This window comes from Mastigoproctus giganteus, chromosome 3 (genome assembly GCF_048544385.1).
Source record: "Mastigoproctus giganteus isolate SK-2022 chromosome 3, ASM4854438v1, whole genome shotgun sequence".
NCBI lineage: Eukaryota > Metazoa > Arthropoda > Arachnida > Uropygi > Thelyphonidae > Mastigoproctus > Mastigoproctus giganteus.
The window spans coordinates 213819383-213836935 of NC_143577.1; the positions used below are offsets into that span (position 1 = coordinate 213819383).

The 17553-nt window shown below is 34.4% G+C and overlaps 1 protein-coding gene across 1 annotated transcript in view; it reads left to right on the plus strand.

Annotated features, from left to right (window-relative positions):
- LOC150088669 (transmembrane protein 62-like) overlaps window positions 1–15259 on the plus strand; it is a 366503-nt gene extending 351244 nt beyond the window's left edge. The window contains exon 14 of the mRNA XM_090370285.1: window positions 15200–15259. Within this exon, the coding sequence (XP_090226411.1) occupies window positions 15200–15229 (30 nt within the window). The 3' untranslated portion in view covers window positions 15230–15259. The remainder of the gene's footprint in view (window positions 1–15199) is intronic.
- The last annotated feature ends 2294 nt before the right edge of the window (window positions 15260–17553 follow it).

Here is a 17553-nt window from a genome sequence, read left to right on the forward strand (position 1 = left end):
CCAAGTCTTGTTGTTTTGTGTACAGCAGGCCTAGCAAACTGTGAGCCGCATGTGGCCCGCCCTGTTATTTTTTTACGGCCTGCAGTTGATTTTTATGCTACTGACTACATCAGTGGGAAATCACCAGCTGTACTTCCCCGAACCCCCACCACTCCTTCCCTTCTTAGAACCGGAAACTCTGCAGATGGAAGTAATCGATTTACAGTGCAATAATGAATTAAAACACATTCATGCCACGACATCAAAAATCAACTTTTACAACACGTATGTGAAGGCCAAAAAGTATCCAAAATTAAGATTTTTTTGCATAAAAAATTGAGCACCTTCGGATCCACATACATTTGTGAAACTTTCTTTTCAAAAATGAAATTTATTAAAAGTAAATCTTGAGCTTCAATAACATAACTCTGTAAAATCAATTAAGATGTGCAACTACCAATATTGAAGTAGATTTTAAAAAATTGAGTGATCGCAAAGAAAAGATATCCCATTGATGTGTATATATATATATATATATATATATATATATAATAAAAATGAATGAATGAAATAAATTTTTATGGCAGTTGATTTTTTATTTTTATAAGATTGTTTTATTTTGTGTTGCCCTCCGAAAATTGTAGTTTCTCAAGGTGTCCCGCAGGACGATTTGGGTTGGCCAGGCCTGGTGTGCAGTAATACTGTATGGCTTTTGTATGCCTGAAATACCAATACCCTTTGGCATCTCTCACATTATGAAACTGTCTTATCACAGAGTTGTCAGGTCCTGTGCTGTTGGTGCCTAGTTCCCCACCATTGAGGAGATGACAGTCTCTAAAACAGCTGTTTTAGAGACTGCCTAATTCCATGGCTAAGCTTGGCTTGATAACATCAAAAATTGGACAGGACTGAACATTGAGCAGCTGTTCAGAGCTATCACAGACAGAGGCATTTGCTGTGGTGGTCGCTGACCTCCATTAGGAGATGCCACACAGAAGAAGAAAACAGCTGTCTGAATAATGGTGTGCATTACAAATAAGCAGAAAGATATTTCTCCTTAGGAAGTAGTGTGGTTTATTTAAATTTCAGACTGGAGCAATTTGTGGTGACTTTCTTCACATTGAAATTGCATTGTGTTGCAAATCTAATTTACTCTTAACTGTATACATTAATGAAGCTTTTGCCAATTCAAGTACAGTAACGTTAAATAGAAGAACATAATTTAACAGTTTTGGATTCTGCTTGATGCAGATTCATTATGGTTCTGACCCATGTTTTGCAGGATTCATTTTAAATGGGGGGGGGGGAGAATAGACAAATTGCCCTTTTGACTACAGCAAAGCCATTAGGTGAACAAAATCTGTGGAGAACCAGAGGAATGGGGATTTCAAAAGGAACATTAAGGATATTAGGAAAAAATCATTACTTTTCAGAGATAGTGGGTGGATGGGGAAGAAATTTATCTCACTTTGATAGGGAAGAGTATAAGAATATCTTCTAAGCAGTGTTGCATTGGAGGCAAATTGCTGCTATGGATAAAGGGATGGTTGAGTAGGAGAAGACAGAGTGATAATCAATGGACACTGCTCTTCGTGTGGAGTCTCCAGGGTTCAGTATTGGGTCCATTGTTGTTTTCTGTATTTATTAATGATATTGATGATGGTATATCAGGCTTAATGTCCAAGTTTGCAGACGATACAAAGGTTGGCAGGGTTGTTAATGACACTAATCACAGTATGCTGCTGCTGGATCTAGAAAAGTTGAGCAGATGGGCTGAGAGGTGGCAAATGAAGTTTAACATTGACAAATGTAAAGTACTGCATATGGGAAACAGCATCCCCAGAGCAACGTATCAACTGTGTGTGGTACTACACTGACAATGGTAGAGAGTGAAAAGGACCTGGGGGTAATTGTACAGGCAGATATGAAGTTTTCTAAGCAGTCCAGGTGGTCTGCAAGAGAAGCTCATGGTGTCTTGTGAATGATATACAGAAAGTTTTCTAGCAGGGATAAGGAGGTGATTATCCCCTTGTATAAGGCAGTGGTCAGGCCACACCTTGAGTACTGTATACAGGTCTGGAGGCCTCATTTTAAGAAGGATGTAGAGCTGTTGGAACGAGTACAGAAAAGGGCAACAAGATTACTGAATGTAACAAAGGGTTGCTATTATGAAGAAAATCTTAAGGTTTGCAAATTACAGTGTCTAGAGACTAGGCACCTGTGAGGTGATCTGATTAAGGTGTATAAGGCCTTGAATGGTTTGGGCAAACTCAGTACTGATGGGATTCTTCCTCTTGCCCAGATTAATCGCCTGAGGAGACATAAATTCAAATTGAGGAAAGACAGTTGTAGAATAGATGTGCAGAAGTTTGCCTTTAGCCAGCGGGTGGTTGATTGTTGGAACAAACTTCCATCTGTCATAGTGGAGATTGAAAACTTAAATAAGTTCAAGGCAGAACTGGACAAGCATTTGGAGTGAATGGATGGGTGAAATGGGAAAGGTGTGTTTTTTTTTTTTTTTTTTTTTTTTGGCTGATGCTATATAAGCTTGCTTTCTTGCATCATGTGCCTTTGCTAATGCTAATTTTTAGAGATGTACAGAAGAAAGAGGTTGGAATTTCAGCAATCTATGTATTTAAGGGAGTACTACGTACTACAATGTTAGGTATTTGAAGGCAGTGAGAGATCAATAAAAATTATGGGGAAGAGGGGATCAAATCAAATAAGTCTATTAACAGATGAGCATTATAATGTATATATACACCACTGATAACTAAGCAGTTTGCTAGTAATTCCTTAAATAAAATGTTAAAAGAGCATACCATCTGGTATAAAATAAATTAATTACTAGGTTAATTAGAAAGCTATATCTGTGTGAGACTGAATTTTTATGACTATAAATTATTTCCCTATCCCTTTCTAGAGTTGCCACATTTTTAAAATCTTTGACCCAGAGATGTCCTGGTGGTGGGGCAGTAGATGGTGGTAGTGAAAACAATTTTCACTCAAAATACATTTTAGAAAAAATACTAAAAAATGAAAAAATACTGAAAGGACTTTTGCGATAACTGTTTATTGTATGGATTTCTAATTACCAGTTTAGGACCTTATTAAAAAATGCCTGTTTAAAATAGGCATCAGCAACCCTAGGCACTTGTGTCAAAAATAGGACACAAGAAGATGTTCTGTGGCATGGCAGTACTTGAATTTCTTGACAATTTTATTATTGCAATGAATAAAACTGGCACTCATGAGGAAAAGGTTTCCGATCCATGGATTAGAAATGGCCAATTGTAGTGCATAAAGTAGAAATATCATTTTCTAGAGACACTAATGCCAGAAATCTCATTAATTACTCGCCTGATTTAGATTTAAGTGTATTAATTTTAAAATATACTGAATTTCCTACTATGTTTTTATAATAAAAATTGTAATAATTCTACAACACACATAGTTTGTTTAAAATAGAGATACACTTATAAAAAAAAATTGACAGTTGATCAATCACTTGACTTTATTTTTTAATTTAGCTCATATAGTGGAAAAGTATGCAAGACCCCCAGTTTAAAACATCGTAGAATATGATACAAGTATTAGTTTCCTAAGTTACATTACATTCTAAAAATATACATTCATAAAATATCCGGTGCCTCGGTGGGCAGGAGCAGCAGTGCGTAGCACACACTTCTTGATTAGACCGGGGTTCGAGCCCATGAGCCACCAAATATGGAGGATGCGGAAAGGTCAGGGATGACCACCACATATCCCTGGAGCAATATGACCTTAGTTGCTAATGCTCCTAAAAAAAAAAAAACCAAACAATCATAAAATATCACATTTGCTCAAAATGTAATGGATATATATTTTTTTTTTCTACTATGTTATCTGGGGAAATTACAAACATGGCATGCTTAAACCTGAAGGCTCTTGAGTCCGATCTGGGGAGCAAAATGAAGTTTAAAAAATAAAAAAGGGGGAGAAAATTCACGTAAATTTCACATTCTATTTCATCACCTCACTTTTTCATCAAAATTTTATCTTTTACGTTTACTTTTACACTATAGCATATCTGACAATGTCTTCAGTCACTCTGAGTTTCATGGGGAGTGTGATGTCTAGGGTTGGGTTGGGGGCCTTCGGCTTTGATCCCAGGAGTGTCGGTCCATCCATGAGCAAAGAATGAGGAACACATTTAATTTTAAATTGTTTTTTAACTATTTTTAATCGATATTATTTGGAGAGTACAGTGTAGAAGACATCCTATGAAACTATGAGGTAATCTCTTATATACAGGGTGTCTGGGCTAGAGTTATCCAAAAATAACGGCTTATGATGTGAGAACCACTCATATTTTCTCAAACAAAAACACAGTCGATAGAAAATCTCTCCAAGATTTGTTTCGTCACATTTTGTCCCATTTGGAGTACGGAGAATCCTCACCAAGTGATCGAAAATGAAAAGGACACACCAAAAGTTAATGTCTGGTTTGAGTGCCCCAAAATGGCATCATCATTCCATTTTTTTTCTCCACCCCCCCCATAGATATGACTATGAATAAAAAAAAAAGCATGGAGCTTTATTAAAGACTGTGTGTACCAGAGAAAAGTTCGGGATTTGGATGATTTGACACAGTGTATCGTTGAAGCAGTTGCTCTAATAACACCTCAGATTCTGGAAAACACTTGACAAGAGCTCGAGTATCGTTTTGACATCTGTTGTGCTACAAAAGGTGCCCATATTGAAATTTACTAACCTTCATAAAAACTTGGTGAGTTACTCTGTATAATAACAAAAAAATTATTTTAATACACATTATAGATGCTGAGATATGTGTATTTTCCGATACCTCTAGCCCAGACACCGTGTTTTAAATATTAATTATATAATACAGTGGATTCCAGTTATTTGGGCCACTGGTTAATCGGGGCAGCCATTTATTTAGGGCAAATCTTAAAAATCAGAAACCAGGGTTTACTTCACTTAATTGGGACAGCATGCTGTTTAATCGGGGCAGGAGACCACAGCACTGGAGATTACCCTACGATTGTCTCCGACGGTACCACATGGTTCGGTCGAAATTCTGGAGGTTGAAATTCCATAAAACAATAAAAACAATTAGCAGTCACCTGTTTATTGGCTTTTCTGTTAGTGAAATCTATCATAAATAGACAGTAAACTCGATCTTACTGAATTTGCGGTAATATTGACAGCTGGAATTCTGTGCATTATTATGGTGAAATGAGTTTACACTTCCATGAAATCTTCAATCATGTAAAAAAAATTAATTTTCAGATCTTCTCTTCATTCCTATTTTTAAAGCTTTGTAACTTGTTACTCCATTCTCACTTGCGCATATTGTGTTACTTGTAATTTGTGTGTCATGTTCTTTGTTATTGATTGCTTATCTTTTTACTGTTTTCAATTTCAACAAATGTCAGTGAACAGAAATGTCAACTTGTTAGTATGTACATATTACAGTACGTATTAATTATTCCGATTATCACGTATCATTTAATATTTTAATTGGTAAGGTAATAAAGGGTAAATCTGTGCTTAATATATCTTTGCTTTTATAGCCTGTGGATAATATTCCTCCTATTTTTGCTAATTAGAATCGCTGTTAAAATTCAATTCACAAACGTGATCACAATGACCAGCATTTACTGCACATTGTATAGTGACGAACGGTACTTTACTATGTCGAGTTTGTCGTAACGTGATTTGGTTGTACAGTGAACCAATTGTAGGGGTGGGGGCACATTGTATTTTTAACTATTTACGTGAAACTTCGGATAATTGGGACAGCCGCTTAATCGGGCCAAAATGCACTAGTCCCAATGTGTCCCAAATAACCAGAATGGACTGTATTGATATAAATACACCCTACTTTACCCATAAGTTTAACTACATAAGTAGTGTAAAGGTATCATTTGATTTTATCTCATAATGTGGCTACCTTCACAACGAGATTCCAAGTATTGTACTGCTGCGAATAAACAACATTTCTCTAATAGAGACTACTGTTATTTATTCTCAGTGGGCACTGTTTCGGAGCTTGTTGGCTCACTCATCAGTGGGTGGGCAGGTACCCTGGTAATGCAAACATGCCATCATGGTTGCGAAGTTTATTCCACAATATGAGAGATGCCAAATGGTAATGATAATATTTTGAAGACTAAATGCTCAAGGCATAATATGTTATGGGCTGAAATTAACTATATAATATTGGTGTAAATACACCATAGTTTACCCATAAGTTTAACTACATAAGTAGTGTAAAGGCATTGTTTGATTTTATCTCGTATTGTGGCTACCTTCACAACGAGATAATATTAATTATTATTAATAATTAATATTATCTAATTAATATTTACACCAATATTATATAGTTAATTTCAACCCATGACTTATTATGTCTTAAGCATTTAGTCTTCAAAATATTATTATTACCTACACCATTTGGCATCTCTCATATTGTGGAATAAACTTCGCAACCGTGATGGCATGTTTGCATTACCAGGGTACCTGCCCCCCCCCCCACCAATGAGTGAGCCAACAAGCTCCGAAATGGTGCCGTCTGGGTGGTGGCAGTGCCCACCGAGAATAAATAACAGTAGTCTCCTCTATTAGAGAAGCATTGTTTATTCAAAGTAGTGCAATAACTGGTGTCTCATTGTAAATGTAGCCACAATATGAGATAAAATCAAACAATGCCTTTACACTACTTATGTAGTTAAACTGGGTAAACTATGGTGTATTTACACCAATATTATATAGTTAATTTCAAACCATAACATATTATGCCTTGAGCATTTAGTCTTCAAAATTTAAATATTAATAAAACATAAGATCAATTGAGCCTTGTAGCTCTTTGTTATATGTTAAAACATAATGAAAAAAAAAAAAAAAGTAATAATAATGAACATTCAATTAAAACCATTGTACAGTCAATAAATTGTGACATCTAGTAACTCCTTGACTCTACTGTGTACAAAGATATTGAATGATAAGTTCCACATAATTTCAGGATTGTCCAAATAATGCAAACACACTTTTTGAACAACCTCGTATATATTTAAAATTTAAGCAACTGAGAATCAAACCAGGTAACACTGCTATCCCAGGAGTTCTTTTTGATTTGATCTTATTTTTTTTGTTTGTTTGTTTGTTTGTTTGTTTAAAAACCGTATACATTTCTGCATTCAGTTTCTTTCATGGGGACACTTCAATTCCTCCAATGTCAAAGATTAACTTTTGGCCTTCAAGATTTGAAATTCTCAAATGGTAAAACAGCATAAACCCATGTATTAAAAGCTGAAACTTGGTCTCTATCATTGGCAGGATCAAAAAGTCCCCAAGACAGAAATTAAACTTGGAAATATATAGTTTTCAAATTATATAATACCTCTTAAATTTAACTCTAAAATCTATACTGCTTTCATTGCTATGACATTTTTCAGGCGCCTCCGTAGCCAGGTGGGAAGGAGCAGCAGTGCATAGCACATGCTTCTTGATTAGACCGGGGTTCGAGCCCGTCACCACCAAATACAGAGGATGCGGAAAGGTCAGGGAATGACCACCGCATATCCCAGAGCAATATGGCCTTAGCATTGCTAATGCTCCTAAAAACCAAATAACAAACAAAACAAAACAATGACATTTTTCCTTTCTTTATCAAATGATAATCTGTATTATTATACAGACACCAGACAAATTATTCACCTGCATAATTTTCAGTTAATAATATGTAATCCCCCCATCCTCCTTTAACACAAATCACTTCAAGAATTCTCATTGGTAGGGATTCAGTTAGATCCCTTAAATTGTTTATATCAATATTAGGCAATTCTGAAATCAACTGATCGCATAATTCATTCAGGTTTTGTGGTCATTTGTTGTGCTTTCACTTTCTGTTCAAGGTAGTCTCATCATTTAGGATTTAAATTGAATGACGTGACTGGCCATTTTAAATGCCCTACCATTCCCTCATGATCTGTATGCCACTTAAAAACACCAGAGGCCGTGTGAACCAGACAATTGTCATTTTGGAATGTAGGAGTACTGAAATCATGCATGTCCATCAAAATGTTCAGCAGAAGGCGCAACCTGATCGTATTTGTATAGCCAGCCTTATTCATCTTGTTTGGTAATTTGGTTCAGTGATTCAGTTCATAATAGTTACCACCAGCTTATATGACACCTTGCACACTGTCTGGATAAAATGCCTCATTGCCTTTTTTGTGAACTCAGCACCTGGAACATCAGAGTATATAGGCAAGATTTGGATTTATCAGCTTCTCGATCAACAACAGTTCACTTTTTATGCCTTTTAGCCCATATTAGCAGGGATGTTTTTTATGTCTAGCTGCTAACATTGAGTCTTTTTCAGGGAATCCTACTCCAGATATTTCTGTTATGCAGTGCTCTTCACCTTGTTCTCCCAGAAATTGACTGATGAACTGTTGCAGCAGCTCCTGTTTTGTTTGAAACTGTTTTTTATATACTGGACAATATTGGTTAAGATCATGATTACTCAACACAAACTTAAACCAAAATTTTATCACTGCTTTCTGAGTGATTTTGACTTACACCATTCCTTAAAAACTCTTTACTTGTTCTTTCTGAAATACCCACAAATTCAGTTATTTCTTTCAAAGATGTCTTTTAGACCTTCCAAATGCTATTACTCCTTTTTGACACTCATTAACATCTTTTCTGCATTTCAGATATACCAGGTTAATTTTATATCTAATTTTAGTACTGGAAGCAAACAAACATGAAAAATATGTGCATTCATTCTGTTATATGCCTTAAATACTGCAAGTGACTAATTTTTTATCCAGTTTCTGTATGTATGTAATCTTGATTACGTCACTAACAACGTAGCATAAATTCTGCATTTTTAAAACTATATTGTTAATTGTTTGGATTCCAGAGTTTAGTGTGGTGTGTGCATTTAGTGTTCTGGTCATTAGCATTAAAAGAGGCATATGATGCATGAAAGCAAGCTTATATAGCATCAGCCTCAAAAAAAAAAAAAAAAAAAAACCATTTCACCCATCCATTCACTCCAAATGCTTGTCCAGTTCTGCCTTGAACTTATTTAAGTTTTTAATCTCCACTGTGACAGATGGAAGTTCGTTCCAACTATCAATGACCCTCTGGCTAAAGGCAAATTTCTGCACATCTATTCTACAGTTGTCTTTCCTCAATATGAATTTGTCTCCTCAGGTGAGTAATCTGAACAAAAGGAAGAATCCCATCAGCATTGAGCTTGCTCAAACCATTCAAGGCCTTATACACTTCAATTAGATCACCTCACAGGTGCCTAGTCTCTGGATGCTACAGTTTGCAGAACTTGTCTTTCTTGGTAAGAGCAACCCTTTGTTCCACTCACCAATCTTGTTGCCCTTCTCTGTACCCGTTCCAGCAGCTCTACATCCTTCCTAAAATGAGACCTTCAGACCTGTATGCAGTACTCAAGGTGCAGCCTGACCATTGACTTATACAAGGGGATAATCACCACCTTATCCTTGCTAGCAAAATTTTACTCTGGGGTTACTGCTACTCATATGCAGAACTTTACATTTGTCAATGTTAAACTTCAGTTGCCACCTCTCAGCCCATCTGCTCAATTTTTCTAGATACTATTGCAGTAGTATACTATCATTACTGTCATTAACAACCCTGCCAACTTTCATATCATCTGCAAACTTAGACATTAACCCTGATATACCTTCATCAATATCAGGTAAATACAGAAAACACCACTGAACCCTGGGACACTCCACTAATAACATTAGTCCATGACTAGCAGTGACCATTGATTACCACTCTGTCTTCTCCCACTCAACCATCCTTTTATTCATTGCAGCAACTTGCCCTTAATGCTATACTGCTTCAATTTGTACAGTAGTCTTCCATGTGCAACAGTATCAAAAGCTTTCCTAAAAACCAAGTATATGATATCAAAATATTTTTTTTGCATCCATTATAATTATCTATATTCCAAGAAAACAGAATAATTATAAAATATTTAAATAAAGCAAATGAAATAAAATATATAAAAAATAAATAAAATGCAATTAATTAAAATAAAGATCTAGAATTAAAAATTGATAGATTATGCAAGCAGTTATATTACGATAATGATAGCACAAAGTTGGATGCAGTTGTTGACCAGCTATGACAAATTATGTAAAGGAATAAATTAAATTTTTGCTAACATAACAGTTTAGGGTAATTGGTGCAGGCATTGTGAATAAATGATCATTCCACATCTTGTCAGGGAGTCTAAGAAGTCATGATAACTATTCTGTTTCCATTGTATCCCAAAAAATCTGCAGAACATGCTAAGAATTACGTGTAATAAAAAAAACAGAATTTAAACATATTTTAACTGAAATCGATATCAAAATATATTTAATTCACTTTCTGAAGGGAAATATAAATTGATATGAATTTAGATGGCTTGTTTTCAGATTAAATTAATAAAATTTTTTGTTTAAAATTAGTTGCAAGTAATATAACTTACCAACATATGAACACTAGAACTTTTATAGCTCAGATTTTTAGATTTGTTCCACCTGTTAGGAAAATGTATAACTACATACAGCGTTTTCATGCATATAATTATGTTCTATACGCAAATTGCTCTTCCTTAGGTGCAGCCATTTGTTTTTACAATATGTGTAAGCATGTTTTTAATAGCCTTTTAAATAGAATTACTCAAGTTGTTTAAAAATGTAAATGCGTTATCCAGTTAATAGTATTAATAAAGAATAATGAAATGACACCTAGGACATTGATGTGAAAATTCCATTTGGAGAAAGGCCAGTTTCTACTCCCATAACTACTTAGTTAATGGTATGTCCAAGGAATTTTCCTGGGGCATGCTACTGCAGAAGCAGGTAATCCCTGTTAATTCTTGTTAACAGGAATTACAGCAGAATTTCTTATTATTACAAGAAATTTGTTTTATACATCACTTTAAAAAAAAAAAAAACTCCATGTATTTTTTCTATATTCTGTGAAATAAGTACTGATAACCTTAATGTAGAAAAAAGTCCCCCCTTACACCAATATCGTTACCTCCCCTCCCCCAAGAAAAATTGTTGGCCACAGAGCCAGCTACTGTTTTCAGTTAATTCTGCAATATTACAAACCATTTTACATGTTTTTTAAACAATGCTTGGAATATTGTAATATATAATCTGAGTAATTCCTTAACAGAATATTGAAAAGAAATGTTTAGACACTACTGTCCAATCTTTAAGCCAGTAGAATGCAATAATTACCTTTCTGCTTTTGCTCATGTTATTAAAATATGTAATGTAACTGTTAAAATGTTATATTAAATAATAATTTGTTCACAGTCATTGTTTTTTGAAGCATTCAACTGTCAGTGTTTCCGAATAGAAGCCATTGGGCTTTTTACCATAAAAAATCGTGTCATTTTTTTTTTGAATCCCAAAACAAACATGTTGTGTTCAAAATATATATTATGCATACAGTTTGTGATATGTGTATTATTTTATTTGAAAACAACCCAACATAAATTTGGTTATGATTTGTTCTGATTAGTTGTATATTGAAGGCAATAATGGTAATAATTTTTGTAATAGTGGTGGGCATTTTTTTTTTTTTTTGCTAATGCTGTATAAGCTTGCTTCCTTAAGTAATTTACCACTATTAATACTAGCACAATATAAATTTAATGAATGTTTTATCATATTCCCAAACTTTTTGAAATATTAAAATGAAAAGTTTATTTTTAGACAGATCATATATATTTATAAAGCTCAGTAAAGGTATTGCTGTATTAATTGATTACTTCTTTTTTTTTCCCCTTCAATGTTCCAAGAAGAAAGACAATCACTTTTAATAAGATATCCCATATTTGCTCCTTATGGAAGTACAAATATTTATTTTGTACTTCCATTTATGCTTAACTTGTGGAACTTCCATTACAATAACTACAAAATATTTCTGAAATCTCAACAGCTCCTAATCACTTATAAGGAAGCTACCCTTGTCATAAAAAAAAAGAAAATTCATTATGAAGTCACTTGGGAAAATAAAAGCAATTATATGTAGTATACAATAAATATTTGAAAGTGTTCAATATAAAATAGTGGTTTTACCATTTACTAGAATTTAAGTCAAAAGGAAATTTTGAAAAGGATATAATCAAAAACTCAAAAATTTTTTTTTTTTAATTAACTACCTAACAGTTTACTGCACTTAGTAGAGTTTATCCTTGTGCTAAATTTCTCAAATTATGAAATTCATAATTCAAGAGAGAAATTGTCAAGTTAAACATAAAAATACATCTGTGGTGGATGGGATCTGCCCAGTTATTTAGGGAGGCAGCAAAGAAGGCAAGCAAACCCTTGGTCATAATTAGAAAGCATCTTTGGATTTGGGGGGTCCTGTGTAGACTGGAGATGTGCAAATGTATCCCCAATTCACAAAGGAAGATCAAATGGTGACATGTACAGACCTGTTAGTTTAACTTCTGTTCCAGGGAAACTAATGGAGTCACTAGTTAGAGGTGATTCAGAACTGTCTCAACAGGAGTGCAGTTATACTTAAGTCACAGCATGGTTATTTAAGGAGAGATCTTGTCTGACCAATTTGATTGCATACTATAATGCAGTGACAAGAACTGGATGCAAAAAATAATTTTGATATTATATACTTGAATTTCAGGAAAGCTTTTGGTGCTCTTTATTTTGATACTATTCAAATTGAAGCAGTGTGGCATTAAGGGCAAGTTACTTCTGTGGATAAAGGGATGGTTGAGTGGGAGAAGATAGGGTTATTGGTGAACACTGCCCTTCATGGATTAATGTGGAGTTCCACAGGGTTCGGTGCTAGGCCCATTGTTGTTTTCGTAATTTATTAATGATACTGATATCCCATAGTGATTATCCCATGTATACGAGGCTTATTATCTAAGTTTGCAGATGATACAAAGGTTGATAGGGTGGTTAATGACAGTAATGAAGGTATGCTGCTGCAATAAAATTTAGGCAGATTGGCTGAGAAATGGCAATTGAGGTTTAACATTGACAAATGCAAGGTACTGCATATGAGTAGCAATAATCCCAGAGTAGCATACCAACTATGTGTTAATACGCTCAGGATAGTTGAAAATAAAAAGGACTTGGGGTAATTGTGCAGTCAGATATGAAGTTCTCTGTACAGTGCAGACAGGCTGCTAGAACAGCTCATGGGGTTTTGTCTATGATATGCAGGAATTTTTCTAGCAGGGATAAGGTGATTATCCCATGTATAAGGCAATGGTCAGGTCACATCTTCGTTACTTCATACAGCTCTGGAGGCCACACATTAGAAAAGATATAGAACTGCTGAAATGGGTACAGATAAGGGTAACGAGAAAGGCTTTCTGCAAATTGCAGCATCTGGAGACAGGCACCTGTGAGGTGATCTGATTGAGGTGAATTCCATCAGCAAACTCAATGCTGATGGAATTCTTCCTCTTGCCCAGACTGTGCACATGAGGGGGACATGAATTCAAATTGAGGAAGGATAGTTGATTGAAGGAACAGATGTATGGAAATTTGCCTTCAGCCAACAGGTGGTTGATTGCTGGAACAAGCTTCCATCTGTTGTTGAGGAAGTGGATAGTTTGTTTGAATAAATTCAAAGAAGAACTAAACAAACTATTGAAAGGGGTAGATAGCAGAAATGGGATTTTTTTTTTTTTTGTTTGTTTGTTTTGTTTTGGTTTTGCCGGATGCTGTATAAGCTTGCTTTCTTGCATCATTTGACATTACTACTAATACTAATGAAAACTCATAATCTTATTTATGCATAGTATATTACTGTATAAATGGCAATGTGTTTAAATATTCAGGGCAAACCAATGGTTTGAAACAGTATATAGTATTTTGTAATAATCACATTCTTAGCCAATGTATTAAAATATATCTATACTAAAAGAAAAAAAAAAAAAAAAAAAGGCAAGCTGTGGAAGCCCATAAAAATACTAGTGTCTGACAGGAGTTGACCTTGATCCTCTTCTGCGCTTGGTGTGGGAGGACTGATTTTAACCTCTATGCTACTTGCAAGGTCCTAGTGAGTGATGCCTCATTTTGGTAGTTTGGGGATCATGATGCACATATTGTTAAAGACCCTAAAAATTAGGCCACAGGAGTCTTGGACTAACAATAATTGAATTGTTCTGAGGTTTCTTGTGGCACTGGGGACTCTGGTACAAACAAGCACCTTGGTAAATCTGTCTTGCTAATGCATAGGACACAGAGGAGATTTGTTTATGTTCAGTTCCAAAGGTAACCAATAAATTTTCATTGAGGTCTAGATTTTTTTGGCCTAAAATTAATTAATAAAATATCAAGTAAATATTATAACATTTTTATTGCCTTTTATTATAAAACAAGAAAAAAAAGTTGCATTTAATTTAATATACAAATGATTTTTTAAATGGCACACATCAGATTAAGGAAACTTAAAAAATGCAAAACATAAAATAATTACTTTGTTTAAAAAATATATATGTATGCATGCTTAGATTTGTGACCTGTGAAAAATCATTGGCAATCAAATCTACCCAAGATATATATTTTGGGCCTGTTTTTGTAACTTATGTTACCTTTTATAACAAACATTGTATTTATGTTGTATAAATGGAAAATCATATTTACTGTGTTTTTTTTTTTTCTTCGTTTTATTGTATATTTTATTGGCTTGATTACTGTTTTTTTCCCCTATTTTCTATAAAACCTTAGACTTGCCAGCTATGGTACTTTTCAAAAGCAATTCCTGTATCCGCTATCAGTTTTTAGTACTTTTTGAATGTACCAAATATGACACAAAAGCATATTATCCACTAGATCTACAATCCATGTCATAGGAAAAAACTTTTCTGGCATTATAAAAAAAAATTTTATATGAAAGATACCATGATACTTGCTGTAAATTATTATAATGGTATCATTTATATGAAATATTCTTTGTATTAAACTTGGATAAAAGTGCTTAAATTTCTTTTCCATCTTCTGAGGTTACCACTTAATTGCATTAAATTTATGAACTCATTGAATTTTAATGTACTGTTTCTTCATTTACATTTCTTTTAGGTAGAAATACAATAGTGAAATCTTTAATGTGATCATTCTCATTGTTATAATAGTATGTGATTAAAGGCTAATGTTTAATTTGTTTTTGTTAATAGCCTTGTTCCTCATCTTGTATTGTATTCTGACCATATATGTAACCTGTCTAATTTTTTAATGGATGAGCTGGGACCATGGTTTTGATAATAAAGTGAATGATTATTAGCTGGAAAATAGCTGATAATGCTCTTTCAGATCTGATGCTGTTGTTAACATTGGCCAACTTTAAATGTTAATCATGGTATATATTTTAGGTTATTATTAGTTTTTAACCTGCGTAACGTGGATAAATATATTAGCAGCAAGCAAATGAAAACTTCAACACAAACTGCACTGTAAATAGCAATGCATCAGAAACTGAAAATGTTTAGTCCATTAATTTTAAATTAAGAAATAAGCATATTTGTTTTCCAGAAGAAATGCTTTCTTCCTTTCTCATGAGATTTCCATCCAAGGTCCTAAGACAATAGTGCAGCAACATATTCTTAATACACTAGCAGAAACTATGAATGTAATCCCCAAAAATAAAAGCAATATGGGTGGTGAGGTGGGAGGGGAATTCTCAAAATTAAGTCAACACTAAAAATTCATTTAAAGGTTTAATTCCCATTGTAGATCAGAGGTGGTGTTTATAATCCTTTATACAGTTGATAATTTCACTCAAAAGCATAGGACATTTTCTCTTGTGAACTGTTTTTAATTCCTATATATACACACACACACAAAGATGGAACATGCATAGCTGGCATACTGGTGCCTCATGGCCTTTGTTGCCTTGGGAATACCTTAAACAACCTAACCCCTTTTAAATTACTAATGTTTTGATGATCAGTCCAGAGTTATGGTTGCCACCCTCTCTAACAATAGTGGTTTTGCTACCTGTCACTCAATGGAATGATCGGGTTAAAATCCTTTCAGTTACTGCAGTATCTGATAGGGATATCTAACCGAAGAAGCCTTAACAGTCTCTTCACTTGGGGCTGTACTCCAGAGCAGGATTTCCTCCACGAGTTATTCTGAGTTCTTCAGCTGCACAATAAGGAAATTACCTTTTGAACTCAAACTTATATGGACATAATCTGTTGTATAAATTTGGCACACTGACTGCAGAAGTCAATGCACCAAGAACTTCCAGAGTGAGCAAGTTATGTTTGGCAGTAAATCATTACATATTACTTTAGCAAATTTTCTACTGAATTAAATCTTCATTTTAAAATTATTGTAGTATTTGTGGATCTGTAAATTTTAGTGAGGTGCTGCATGGTCTCAAATTTTGTGTGTTAATATCTGGCATTTCTCTTAGAAATATTAATTTTAAAATGTTTTGTAGCTTTCTGATATTCTGCAAGCCTATACATAACCCATCTGTATTTATTTATTTGATTCTATAAAGTTTAGTTCAGTTTTCCACTTGGTCTTAAAACTGTTACTTTGTTTTAACAAAATAATGTTAAGATCATATGTATTTCATATTTCTACCCCAAGCAGTTCACAAATACAAATTCAGAAGGCTATAACTATAAATGATTTGGCTTCATTGCATACATCATTTCTTTTGATAAACCCATAATTTCACAGCCTGAAACAACACTGAGCTTTCTGTGCATTGAATTATTTTCCATTTTATTGAGCAGGTGATCTACTGTACTACAAAATCAAAATAAAATCCATTCTGGCTATCTGGCATGAAAAACATATAGAGCACACCCAACCATTAACCTTTACACCAAGCATCAAATTTCTAAGAGTAATGCTTAAAAAAAAAAAAAAAAAAAAAAAAAAAAAGACATATTTGGAGCATATAAAATGTCTGTGTACAACATATCTAAGAAACTATTTTAAGTTTAATCTGTATCTTGGGAAGCCAATTGAAGTACTCTGCTATACTTGTACCAAGCAGTAGTAAGGTCTCATCTAGATTATGGGGCATACTCAGCAAAGCCAGGTGCTCAGAAATGTTAGACCTTGTCCATCACAACATGCTACATGTAGTTTTAGGGAGCATGTACATTGCCAGTAGAAAGTCTGCATGCAAGAGCCTGTGAAACCACCAACAATACAACCTAAGTGACAAAACCTACTACTGTACTACATAACCAAAATAAAATCCAATCTGGCTATCTGGCATGAAAAACATTTAGAGCACGCCCAACCATTAATTGACTACCAGGCATATGTATACAAAATTTGCTCCTGTATTATGGTTTGTTCATTTACCTACAAGAATACTATACAATTCTAACCACATGCATATCACTCTTGATCTGTCTTCACCAACAATCTTGCAATGTACACAGTCAATGTTAGTGCCCCTCTAGACAACTCAGATCACAACTTGGTATGGTCTCTTTCTCACTGAAGCCTCTCTCATGGCCATTCTCAGCCTAGGGGGCTCCGAGCAGAGTAGGGGGGC